The sequence below is a fragment of the Eimeria mitis genome, genomic scaffold (genome assembly GCF_000499745.2).
Source record: "Eimeria mitis Houghton genomic scaffold, Emh_scaff2, whole genome shotgun sequence".
NCBI lineage: Eukaryota > Apicomplexa > Conoidasida > Eucoccidiorida > Eimeriidae > Eimeria > Eimeria mitis.
Window position 1 is genome coordinate 1 of NW_013570323.1, and position 11,802 is coordinate 11,802.

Genomic DNA, 11,802 nt, shown 5'->3' on the forward strand with positions numbered 1-11,802 from the left:
AAAAACACATTTGAACAGGAGTTGTTGCGGCATTGCTCCTTATGGAAGGCAGAAGAATGAGGAGACAGACTGTGTCTCCTCATTGGGAAAATGAGGAAACATACGGTGTCTCCCCATCGGAAGAAAGACAAGACAGACACTGTCTCCACATCAGAAGAAAGAAGAAACAGACTGCTTCAGTCACTATCATCGTCGGACTCTGACGTACTCGAGTTGTTGCTGCTCGTGTCATCGCTGCTGCCCGAGCTGCTGGAGCCGCTACTGCTGTCTGAAGATTCTTCGCTGCTAGATGATGAGACTTTCTCATCCTCTTCTTCTGAACTGGTGTCAGAAGACACTTGTGGTTCAGATTCTTCGCTTTCAGAATCCGAGCTCTCATCGCTGCTGCTCCTCTCAGATGTCGCGCTGTCAGTGCTTTCTGAGCTGTCGTCTTCATGCGAAGACGTGCTGCTCGAGAGCTGTTTGTGAGACTGTTTTAAAGCACCTGAAGCCTCTTCCTGGCTCGCCGTATTTATCAAGGAAATTAAATCGCTGAGTTGCTGGAAGCCCCCAATGAGCTTGCGCATATAGGTCCCTTCACTCTGCAGCATCCTCTCGGTGTGCAGTAAGTTTGTTGCGAACGGCCCGGCGACTGTACACAGAAAATTTCAGAGAGAAAGCATCTCGGCTTAAGTATCATCATAGCCATCAGTGTGGGGGGCAACGCTAATAAAGCCAGAATGATTCTTTTTCTGTGCAGAGAGGGAGAAAGAGCTCACAATTAATCTGTTCGTCGTCAAGGTCCCAAGAGTCAAACGTGCCAGCGTTCTGCTCCTCCTCAAGGATTTCTCGCCATATGGGTGCCCAGTGCCGCTCCTCCTCCAACCGATGTGCGAGCTCCATCCTAAAGCAGAACCGGCACCCGAAGCTATATCCCTGTCTGTAGATGCGTTTGAAACTGAGGAAGCAAGAGGCTGTTAGTCAACAAGATTAAAACTCGCATAAGGACTTCGTTAATGCATCGGCTAGCCCGCTGGTAATACAGTGTAGGATAGTGAAAAGTATCCACACATATAATAAATGGATAATTCGCGTATAATATGAACTCCTTGAATCCTGTGTTGCGCCTACCTTCTTTTCAGCTCTTGCTGATTCAAAGTCTCGACCAAGTTCCTCTGGCTCCTGACCCCTGCCCGGGCATTGTTCTGCACGGTCAGCAGTCGCAGATTGACAGTTGGTGGGAGCTGGGTATGCTGGAGGCTACCTGTTTCGTCGGCGTGGTTCTAACGGAATGAAACCTCTAACGGCACTTTGCTGGGTGTTTCCGTTGGTTTTGTGGGCTAGACTGAAGGCTAGGATCCCTCACCAGCCCCAGCTCGCGTCGTTTTATCTCGTTCTGATTCACAAGGAATCTCTGCTTCTCAACGAGTCGTTTCTGGTACAACCTGTCACATCTTTCGGCATTCCGCAGCAGGACACGCTCTCTGGCTTGTTTATGTTGTCTTTCGGCCTCAACAGCCAATGCTTCTTCCAGAAGTTTTCTGTGCTCCTCAAACTGGCTCATGAGATGCTTTAGCCCGTTCCCTTGTCCTTCTTCTCGCATGCGTTGCTCCTGTTCTTGCCGTAAAGCTCGTCGTTTTTCGTCAACTTGCTTACGGTGCTTCAACTTGTCCAGCATCTTATCGTAGGCATTGCGTTTTTCTTCCATTTCCTTGAGCAGCTTTTCCTGCTCTTCCATCATGCGTTTTTCTATGGCTCCGACTTCCTCCGCTGCGGCAGCTTCAGCTTCTTGTTGGAGCTTAGCGTATTGTTCTTCTTCGGACATTTGTGGCTGAATTGTACACACCATTCAAAAGCAAGAAACAAAGACTTGCGGCCCATATGTTTATAAACAGCTTTGGAACGACGAAGTTGAAAACCTATGAATTTCTGCACACCCAGACGTGTCCCACACCTGTTCACGTTCACGGGCCAGTTTAGTCCTGCGTTCCATCTGTTTCATTATAGCCTCCGTTTCTGCCGCTTGTTGTTGCTGTCGCTCCTGCAGCTCGAGGGTTATCCTGTCGTCCACCTGCAAACCATACGGCATGTGGTTAGAGCACGTGATTGCACTGCTTGCATGCAAAACTCCAGCAGCATGTGGCCAGGAAGGCGCAGGCATTCATCTGGCAACCAGTTCGCCCCATGGGGACTACGTCGCTTGAAGATGAACGACGATGAAATGTCCTTACTGCTTGTGTTTGCACGAACAAGTATTCCTGCAACTCGGCCTGAAAAAACACATTCAGCGCATTAGTACATTTGGCATTCAACAAAATAATGGAAAGGCAGCGATTTCAACTGTTTTCAATGGGATAGCTGGAGCATACTTTGTAGAGCTCTTGTACATCGTCCGGACGGCCTTCGCATCTGAAAGAAGCTCAACACAGAAGGGCTGCATCGCGGTTACTATTTGAAATTCTTGAAGCAGATACAGGTGCAACGTAGTCACTATTATTTTGGGTTTGTGACAGACGATCACTGCGAATGCACATACATTCTGCCGCCCTTCTCCTTCCAAAAGTTTTCCGTAAGTGCACTGATCTCTTCTGCCTTTTTCATAGATAGCTCTTGCAGGATTGCCGATAACTCCTTTTCGTGCTTTCGCGCTAGCAGCTGCAGCACCAGCCAAAGCCAATTTGAAGTCTGCCCTCAGCAGTACATTGGGTTACAGAAAGCTCTTGCTCGCCTGTACCGGGACGAAGACAAAATGTGGCTGTTTCCCTACCTCTGCCACCGCAGCAGTATTGCTGCCTTCATTGACTAAGCGTTGCAGTTCGTCGAATTCGGCTGCTTCTTCTTTCTGCAGCATAACTCAAAGGCAGCAGAAGACTGCAGTTCGATTTTAGACGTGCACAGGACAATGAGTGGATGCATTTATTTCATGCCGGACAAATATTCGCACTTCTTTCGCCTCAGCCGCAATCTTTGCCTCAAGTTCCGCCTTGGCTTGTTCTATTTCTCTCTGCTTCTGCTCTTCTGCTTCCCGCCGTTTTTGTTGCAGACGTTGCTGGCGTTCCAGTAGGCGTTGCTGAGCCCGTTGTTCTTGCTCCAGCAGTTCAGCTGCCACTGTAGACTCCATTTCCTTCAGTGCAGCTTCATGTTCTGCAGCGCAGCATGGGGAACATACGAAACAGAGCAACCGCCAGAAGAACATATCCACAGGGGAAACGCGAGCGCTTCGATTTTATTCACGCATATTTATTACCTTTGAGAAGCTCTTCCCTGCTGTCTTCTGGAACTTGTGCAAGTTTCGCTTCGTGATCTTCGTTTAGCTTTTGCTTAGCCAGCTCGTGAGCTCTTTTCCGTTCAGCTACTTCTTGTTCCCGTTCGATTCTATCGCGTTCCTCTGCTTCCTGATGTTTGCACGTGCAGGAAAGGGCAAGACTCGCATTATATGGGATCAAGGATTCCCAATGCTTAGCGTTGCAGCTAACGCATGGCGTATTGTTACAGCTAATTCATGGAGTGACATACTTCCTGCTCTTTCTGAATTTCCTCAAGGGCTTGGTCCAGTTTTTGCTGGGCCTTCTTCATGATTTCCAGGATTGCTTCGGAAGATTTTGCCGCATCCACTGTGGCAGAGCCCCTGGGGAGGGAGCGCACTGAAGTATATATATATATATATATATATATATATATATATATATATATATATATATATATATATATATATATATATTTCCGGTGCAAAGCAACTGCAAGAATGATGCATTTGCGCAGGTGCCCGGCATTTGCAGGTGGACACGACTAACCTGCTGAATTCTTCGATCGCCTCTGACGTGTCCGAGAGACCCTGAATAGTTTCGCTTTGAAGGACTGCTAAGGCAGACTTAGAGCTGCCCTCAATTATATTGCGCTGTGCCATACAATAGTCCAGGTGCCTCTTTCGACGGCGACGAAGCTGCTGGCGCAGTTCCTCGACTGTTTCGTCTCGCCTGTTTTCGGGAACAACGAGGTGTAGCTTAGATGTATCCGTAGACGCAAGTCCACCAGACGACAGAAGGGCGCAAATGCGCCAAATGATCCGCTGCACCTCGTCTGTTCCCAATGCCCGGCGCTTATGGAGTAAGTCGTCGTCTCCATCCTCCTCAGCTTGCTCCTGCATATCACGCATATGAAGCGCTCGCGCGATGTGAATAAGATGATGCTCTAAAGTGCACAAAACGTATGTGGAACTTCGCATTAAATCCATTCGTGGTTACTTGGGCCAACAGGCAATTTCAATGTGCCTGGGATATCTTGACGGCGACAGAAACAATTGAGAACTCTGTGGCTCTCTTCATGCCTATTGGGCACACAACCCCAAGGATTTCTAGTGCTAAGAAACAGTACGCATGCCTCACCATAGACTTTGTGAGACCTGTCTGGCTTAGGCGGTTATGCCTTGAATTCTGAAGAACTCTTTGGGCATTTTCTTTCTCAGCCTGGAAAGCCGTGTCAGCGTAGCGACAGTACGTTTCTTTCTCGCGGACAATTAGAGGCTCCAGCTCAGCAGCTGCAAGCCTCCACTCTTGCTGCGGGCAACGGAGCAGCATACCTTTACAACAGTAACCGCTTCTGTGCAGATTCTAGAATAGTCGGTCCCCGACTAGAGGGGAGCACGACCTCAGCAGGGGACAACAGCATCATGTTAGACGATACAGCCAATATGGCAAGAGCACAGCCTCAGTCCCCTACTACGTTCCACCCTCAGCGACCAAGTATTGTAGGGCATATTAGGCAGGTCCCTTTTACAGCACCAACATCGTAGGGTCAGTATGTGTGAGCAAGGCTGAAAATGGGGCTTGCGCTCACCAGCAACCTGTCTTCTGTCTCTGGGTCATCAATGCCCTTTCTCCTTGCCTGAGTTGCAAGTATACCGTCCAATCATTCCCATATAAATATTTGTCGCACGGAGATCATGAGTTTCTATCTGCAGTGCAACACGATTGCTACAGCTTGCTAGGGCTGAAAAAGGGCATTATTGCGGCACCTCATTTGCGCGCGACAGAAATGTATTGTTAACTTTGCTGAGCAGCTTTTGCTTGAATGCAGAGAGAGCTTGGATGGAATGTAGTTCCTTCAGTCCCCTTTGGTTCTGTTGCCTTAATTCTAGTACAGTATTCTCGTACTCATCGCGCACCGTTTCCTCTTTTGCCGTAGCCCTGCCCGTCACAGCAATTACGTCGATTGCCACGGAGCTTCGTACGTGTTCAGCATCGTTCATTTGGTTTCAAAGTCCGTTCATGCTTATACAACGTTTCAGGGTTGTTGAATTCTTACTCCTCTAGTTTATTACTAGCTCCTTCTAGTTGTTCTGTTTGTTCCTCCAGGAGCTCGGCGATCCGCTTCCGCTCTCGCAACTCCAGGTCCCACAGTTCTTCGGTTGCCTCCTGTCTCTGATTTCGCAGGCATGCGAACAACTGATCCCTGTACTTGGCAAGTGCTTCACTTTGCTGAGTTTTGAGGTCTTCTAGAAGGCTCGCTGGTGCGCTGATATCTTCTGTGTTCTCCATTATCAGAGCCTGAAATGACATGCACACTAAAACTTCATGTTATCTGACAATGCTGCTCATGAATATACAGGCGTAACTAAAAGACATATACACTGCTTAAGCTAGGCAATCCAGCGTGTTTTTCTCACAGCCATATCCACCCCAAACTTGGCAACATTTTGGAAGAGAGTCGCTTCGTAAGTCGTAGCAGCCTAAATCAGAAGCGTTGCATTCGCAGAAAGTTGTGGATGACTTGTTCGAGCTCTTGTCTCGATATGCAGAAGGCTGCACTACTTCATAAAAGTGAATATAGTATGGAGCTCAGAGTGTCGATGCTGCCTCCTCCGTTGGTCCTCCAGTATTTTCTAACCTTCAGTTGCTGAGTCAGTATGTGCAGCCCTCTGCGTATCAGCGCTACTGCACACTGTGCTTGCGTGGGAACTTGTTGAACTGCCACTTCTTGTCGTTTTTGGAGCATCAAAAGCTTTCGCGACTTGAATGCAGACTGTCTCTTGGTAACTGATTCTGTTCTCAAAGCAATGATGTGGTTAAGAGCAGCAGTTGCAGACTCCAGCTCGGCGTCCCGGAGGCGGTTAAGTTCGTCTGAAGCCTGTTTGTGGAACAAATCAAGCTCAGCATCTCAGCCTCAATATAGCCCTTGAAGGACGTTCAGGGCCTTCATGAATACTACTGCAATACTATCATTTCGGGTTGTTGGACTTGCTGTTACACCGTCAACAATCGTGACGCAAGTAGTCTGGGTGCCTTAAGAAGTTTAGCTTCGCCTAGACCAGACCTACCTCATTTACCGCGTCATCAATGAACTTCTGCCTGGTTTTGAGGCTCCTTTCTGAAATGCTTGCATCTAGCGTAACCTGCAACTCTTCCAAGATGGCGGAGCACTTAACGGAGTGGATCTTGTCGTACCTGGAGGAAAGCATCTGTTAACGGTGTAGCCGGCGATATAAAAACAGCATACTTTGAAATATATCACTTCTGGGCGATGCATGCTGTGCTGATGCAAGCATCAGGCAGGTTATATCGATGAACTTTGTTCTTACCGGGTACGTATTCGCTCCAAAATTTGGTTCTTCATAGTTTGCATGGATTGTCTAAGGAGGTGTGACTCGGTAGCAAACGCAGAAGTAATTGTTCTATTCTGTGCATCAATTATTGCCTGTAGCCGCATGACATGAATCATCGTAGGGTGCAGTGGTCTTGTTGATTGATGTGAAATGTTCGTCTTCTTCGTGCGCTAAACGCAAAACTTCACCTGTGTAAAACTCCAAGATAACTTACATCGTACATATCCCTCAGTTCGGCCTGGTAATTTTCAGTCCAAGAGTCGAGCTGTGACAATGCCTCGGCTTCTGCAGAAAAAATGGCTTTCTCGGCTGCTTCAGCTGCTTCTTGTATTCTTGAGCGCCCCTCCTGTAGCGACCAGTTCCAAGGGCACAGCAGAATTTATCGTGATATAAACAATTGCTGGCTTCACACACATAAGATCGGGAAGTATGCATTGCTCGATTCTGCTGCACACGGTAGACTGCTCACTTCTATGTCCGGTCGGTAGCTGGGGCGCTTACCTTTAGACTTGCCATCACAGCAACCTTCAGTGCATTGGCTGCTTCGCCTGAATTCATCTTCGTTATTTCCACTGCTTGCTTTCCCTCGAAAGCAGCCTTGTTTACCGCCTGGGTAGAAGACGCTATTTCTTGCTCAATGACAGCTGTGTATACACTAAGTTTCCATGCAGCTTCTGCGAGCTGCTCAGCAAAAAAATCACACACACCATGTAAATTACACCCCAAGGAGAGGGCTAGGCTATGAAATCTCATTGAATTCCGCCAATTTTGTAGCGGGACTACTTGAAATTGAATAGTTGTGAAAAGTTGGCGCACCACCCGATATATTTCCAGAGCCTTCCTCTCCTCAGCTTCGTCTTCGGTCCTTGTCAAGTTGGCCTTGGCTTCTCGCAACTCTAACAGATCACTTCCCGTTATAAGCTAAACGCACATTCAGCGACAGAGGCAGCTGCATTCGTAGTAGCTACTCATCCTCAACAAGACACTCTATTGAGCCAAGTATCACTACTTTCGGTGCATAGCTGCTTCTGTACTGACGTGGCCTTCAATATCTGCAGAGAGCATGCTCTTGAAGGCAAGGTTAGTCTCCCCCTGTGCCTGAGCGCGACAGCACAAAAGATAGCAGTACGACATTCCTGATGCCTTCATATAGCCAGCTGCGGATAACTTAGATGCAGTCAGTGCAAAACCTTACTTCTTCCAGGATACTTTTCATCTTGGCCTTGTAAATCTCTATTACTGAAGGCATGTCGTCGTCGGCGTCAGCTCGAGCTTTTCTGAATTCTTCCAGGAGTTCTTCGACTTGCTTTTCTACAGAAAGCTTGATTGATGAAATTTGCGTGTGCCCCTTTTCTCCAACAGCTGGAAGAATAATACTTGAAACCAAGGAATCTTTTCGTGACCACATTCCGCTTGCTTGGCGTAGGAGCAGGAGCTGCTCGCCTCTTCCTCTTAGAGCTTCTTCCTATTTAAATACAGCAGAAACCGCACCAAACCTTTAGTGGTGGTTGGAAGAAAAAGCGTTAATTATCTCTTTGGAAGCTCATTTGTTGTGCAAAATAGAACAAAACATACTTTCTGATGCTCTTTCTCTTCCCTTGCTAGCTTGTTTACAAGATCTCGTCTTCTGAGACGGAGCAAGCTAAGCAGAGTTGATAGGACCTCTTCACGCTCTTCATCGTGCTCCTTTCCCCATATCTGTTTGAAAGAGAAGCAGCAGTTGCACTTCAACAGGTATGCCGGCACAGACCCAGCACATTCACGTTACACCCGACGCGACGTACAGCATCTGCCTAGCTTCGGTTTCCCTTTGCTGAACTGGAATCCTCTTTACGAAACACCCGCTGTCTAATCAGCCTTGTCAGCTTCTCCAGGTTAAACTGCGTTTTCCTCTACAGGTGGCATATAGCTCTGTCTGACGAGCCTACGTGATCCATTTGCAATGTAAACGACTCTTACTGATAGTGTTTCACCGAATACAACTCCCCCTGTCTGCCCAAGACGTACCTCTGAGGCGGCAGCGTCCTGTAGCTGCTGTGAAAGGGCCTGTTTCAATTGTTTTGTCAATTCACGAAGTTGAGATAAACCTTGGCTTCGTTCGTCCAGTATTTGGCCACACTGTTGCTCGGCTTCCTGCTGAATTCGCTTTGCTAAGTTGAGAACGGCTATAAATAGTCGAGGGTCTTGGGTTTCCAATTTTTTAGCCAAAGCCCTTCTTGCTCTTAAAACTCCAGGATCCTCCTCCATGGGCGCCTGAGCTTGGTTCTGAATGATGAGGTCTTCCACTTCCCTAAGTGCCTCTTTCCTGTGCAGGTGGCAGTGTTTTAACAATCTCAGTGATGTAGTCCCTTATATCATCTAGCGCCTTGCATCAGCGAAGTTACAGTAGGTGTACAACTTACGTGGGTGTCTCGTGAAGGGTCCGCTGGTTGTATTTCGACTTGGGGTCTGCTTCAAGCTTTTCCAGTCTCTGGTGCTTGATTGTCCAGGCAGCCAGAAACAGAAGCACTGCCATGCAGATGATTCCCAAAACGACGGCGATAAATAATAGCCAACCGGATGTCTCTATGGTAGCGGGAAGCCGCGCAGCAATGGCGGCGAGTGTCTCAGCAGTTCGCAGTTGGGGTAACAGCGCGTCTTCCCTGCAAAGCCTTTTAGATTCCATGACCCGCAGGACCAAAATTTTGTTTTGGTCACTATTAAGGCCAAAAACGTAGAGCCCTGGCTCTTTGAAGGTAAACATAAAGAGAATTCTCTGTTCCCCTCCCTTCATGTCGGTGTCTAGTTCCCTGTTGAACGCAGAATCAGCAGAGAATCGCAATATCAATGCGTTCAAGCCCTCTCAACAGAAAACAGAAAACCAAATGGTCCGCTCCTCACCTAAAGGCTCCGTAGTCGAATTGCTGGTTTGTATTCAGCAAATTGTTTCGAAGATACACCGGGTAGATGGGATTCGGGCTCGGGCGGATGTGCCAAGCTACTGTCGAGCCCAGTGGGAGGCATTGGACTGGGTCGGAGACTCCGTAGTAACCGAAATCGGATGATGCTGCCAATCGACGCGTAGGATCCGTGCCATCCACCTCCGTCCCGTCTGTATCTTCTGTCTCTTCCTCGCTGGGTAATTCTGGGGCGATTCCGAATTCCTGTAGGCGTTCAGTAATGTCATCAACGAAACTTTGCGGGACGCCTACAAGGCCTGTCATTTTGGCTGAAGCACGTTAGCACACACGATGGCACTGCTAGGGCTAAGGGTCAGCCCAGAACTTTTACAGCCGGCGGAGACAAGTGATTTGCAGCCAGTGCCTTTTGAAGCAAAGTGATGTTCCGTCCTCCAATTTCAGCTGCCCAATATTACTGCAGACGAATACGTGTGATGGGGACAACTTTTAAGACTGGAGTGAGATGCTGACCCAGCGTTGTATCAAACATTCGGACAGTGCAGCCTGCTCTGTCCTCGCACTCATAAGAACCAGTGGCAAGCCCCGTCTGCGTAGTGAGATCTTGTAGTGCAAACGCTCTGTCGCCCGACGTTGTTTCAGGATCGTCAATCAGCAACTTAGAGTCTTTGATGATCATTTGGGGACGTGTAGATCTACACGTTTCGTCGCATATCTCATCCAGGGACTTTTCTCCGACACAGGAACAAAGACCCGATATAGTGCTAAAAGAACCACCTGCAGGGCCGCACTGGCTAGAGCAAACCTCCTTCGAAGTTGAGCAAGCGCCTGTTGAATCCCGCACAGTCTCTGACGTGCATTCGTCGTAGAGCTGAACATCGAAAACGTGCAAAGGTTCGTCAAACTACTAATTCCAAAGCAAGACCCGTGCTCGTCGATGCTGGGGGCGGCCTATCGTCACGCTTATTTTGTTTGACGGTGAACTATCGTTCCCAAGTGAACATTCTTCAAGCAAGATGCTGCCTCACGGTTTGTTGGCAGGGCTCCACTCCATCCTGGTCGCTGAGATCTTCCTTCCCCTGAGTGTAGTGAAATCCCGAGACGCAAACGCACGATCTATCTGCCAGTTGGAAAGCTCGATTCGTTCCCTTGCAAGAGCAGGATGTTGCTTTTGAATTAGACGTTGCCGTGGCCCCGCAGAGTATGCAGCCCGTTTGACCTTCCAAGGAGTTGTATGTCCCCGACTGCAGGAACGCATACACGTTGGGGATAGAAATCGCCATCGAACGGCGTATGTAATTGGAAATCCCTGAATCTCATATTCCTTCTGCTTGAAAACCGCCAAAAAATGTGACAACACCTTTCCTACCGGGCATGAATAGCAAGCCTCTTGACTTGATGCGGCTGCTTGAAGCCCGTAAGTCCCTGGAGGGCACGGTGTCTCGCTGCTAGACCCTTCAGGGCAATAAGTGCCCGGGGCGCATCGAAACCCTTTGTCTCTCGATCTGCTGGTTGGCGTGCTGCACCCACAATCAGCAAGTTGTGGTACTCGGTGAAGAAACCATCTTCCTCAGTACTGGTGCAGAGACGATTTTGCAGATGCAAACGCGCCAAGGAAATGCTTTATGGTTCACGGTGCCTGACTTAGCTTATCATGTATATCTTACCGGGAATTGCATCCTTCCAAGCAAACGTATCCTGGGGTGCACGGAAGACACTCTGTCATACCAGGCTCGCTTGAATACGTCCCCTTCACGACAGCAGCAATGCACGTACATACAAAGGCGCTGCATAATCCACGAATTCTAAAACCACGGCTCCAGCTCATGTTTCCCATGTTTAGTGAAATGTACGAGAGCCTTTGGTTTTGCGCACTGTAGTGCTAAATACGATACCGCGGGGCATATGGTGCATCCAGTTTCCAATGAGGTGGTGTCGGATCGATCGGCGGAACCCATGTAACCAGCAGGGCAGGGACTGGGAATTGATTGGTCAAGAGGGCAGTATGAACCGGCCGGACACTTCAAGGGAACCCCTGATCCTACCGGACACAGAGCTCCAGCTGGGCACGGTTGCGGTTCGCCACTCCCGGCAGGGCACCAAGTCCCCTGTAAGCATTTGCGTGGGACAGCCGTGCCTAAAGGGCACGAATGCCCTACCGGGCATGCAATTCCAGGCTCAGATGACCCTTCCACCGGACAATAGTTCCCCGCTGAGCGCGCAAGCATTCAGGGGAGGGGCACTGGTGGCGTGGACTGAGAGAACATTGTTAAAAATTTGGGATAGACGAGCAGGTACTAGTTGCCAAAGTGCCCCGAAAGATAT

The 11,802-nt window shown here is 48.8% G+C and overlaps 1 protein-coding gene across 1 annotated transcript in view; it reads right to left on the minus strand.

Moving 5' to 3' along the window:
- Positions 1 to 176: 176 nt before the first annotated feature.
- Positions 177 to 11,802, minus strand: part of EMH_0017460 (Cast multi-domain protein, related) — a gene marked incomplete at both ends in the record, with an annotated part of 21,100 nt that continues 9,474 nt past the window's right edge. The window contains 36 exons of the mRNA XM_013496244.1: positions 177 to 631; positions 759 to 883; positions 1,111 to 1,184; positions 1,346 to 1,810; positions 1,934 to 2,050; positions 2,211 to 2,249; positions 2,349 to 2,388; positions 2,516 to 2,634; positions 2,747 to 2,821; positions 2,924 to 3,123; positions 3,227 to 3,374; positions 3,496 to 3,607; positions 3,774 to 4,120; positions 4,365 to 4,535; positions 4,816 to 4,863; positions 4,994 to 5,165; positions 5,284 to 5,525; positions 5,645 to 5,707; positions 5,866 to 6,105; positions 6,296 to 6,422; positions 6,557 to 6,672; positions 6,795 to 6,926; positions 7,082 to 7,261; positions 7,397 to 7,501; positions 7,619 to 7,678; positions 7,776 to 8,045; positions 8,156 to 8,278; positions 8,540 to 8,885; positions 8,983 to 9,369; positions 9,461 to 9,788; positions 9,991 to 10,348; positions 10,506 to 10,721; positions 10,847 to 10,997; positions 11,145 to 11,264; positions 11,523 to 11,585; positions 11,678 to 11,732. Of these exons, the coding sequence (XP_013351698.1) occupies positions 177 to 631; positions 759 to 883; positions 1,111 to 1,184; positions 1,346 to 1,810; positions 1,934 to 2,050; positions 2,211 to 2,249; positions 2,349 to 2,388; positions 2,516 to 2,634; positions 2,747 to 2,821; positions 2,924 to 3,123; positions 3,227 to 3,374; positions 3,496 to 3,607; positions 3,774 to 4,120; positions 4,365 to 4,535; positions 4,816 to 4,863; positions 4,994 to 5,165; positions 5,284 to 5,525; positions 5,645 to 5,707; positions 5,866 to 6,105; positions 6,296 to 6,422; positions 6,557 to 6,672; positions 6,795 to 6,926; positions 7,082 to 7,261; positions 7,397 to 7,501; positions 7,619 to 7,678; positions 7,776 to 8,045; positions 8,156 to 8,278; positions 8,540 to 8,885; positions 8,983 to 9,369; positions 9,461 to 9,788; positions 9,991 to 10,348; positions 10,506 to 10,721; positions 10,847 to 10,997; positions 11,145 to 11,264; positions 11,523 to 11,585; positions 11,678 to 11,732 (6,389 nt within the window). The remainder of the gene's footprint in view (positions 632 to 758; positions 884 to 1,110; positions 1,185 to 1,345; positions 1,811 to 1,933; positions 2,051 to 2,210; positions 2,250 to 2,348; positions 2,389 to 2,515; positions 2,635 to 2,746; positions 2,822 to 2,923; positions 3,124 to 3,226; positions 3,375 to 3,495; positions 3,608 to 3,773; positions 4,121 to 4,364; positions 4,536 to 4,815; positions 4,864 to 4,993; positions 5,166 to 5,283; positions 5,526 to 5,644; positions 5,708 to 5,865; positions 6,106 to 6,295; positions 6,423 to 6,556; positions 6,673 to 6,794; positions 6,927 to 7,081; positions 7,262 to 7,396; positions 7,502 to 7,618; positions 7,679 to 7,775; positions 8,046 to 8,155; positions 8,279 to 8,539; positions 8,886 to 8,982; positions 9,370 to 9,460; positions 9,789 to 9,990; positions 10,349 to 10,505; positions 10,722 to 10,846; positions 10,998 to 11,144; positions 11,265 to 11,522; positions 11,586 to 11,677; positions 11,733 to 11,802) is intronic.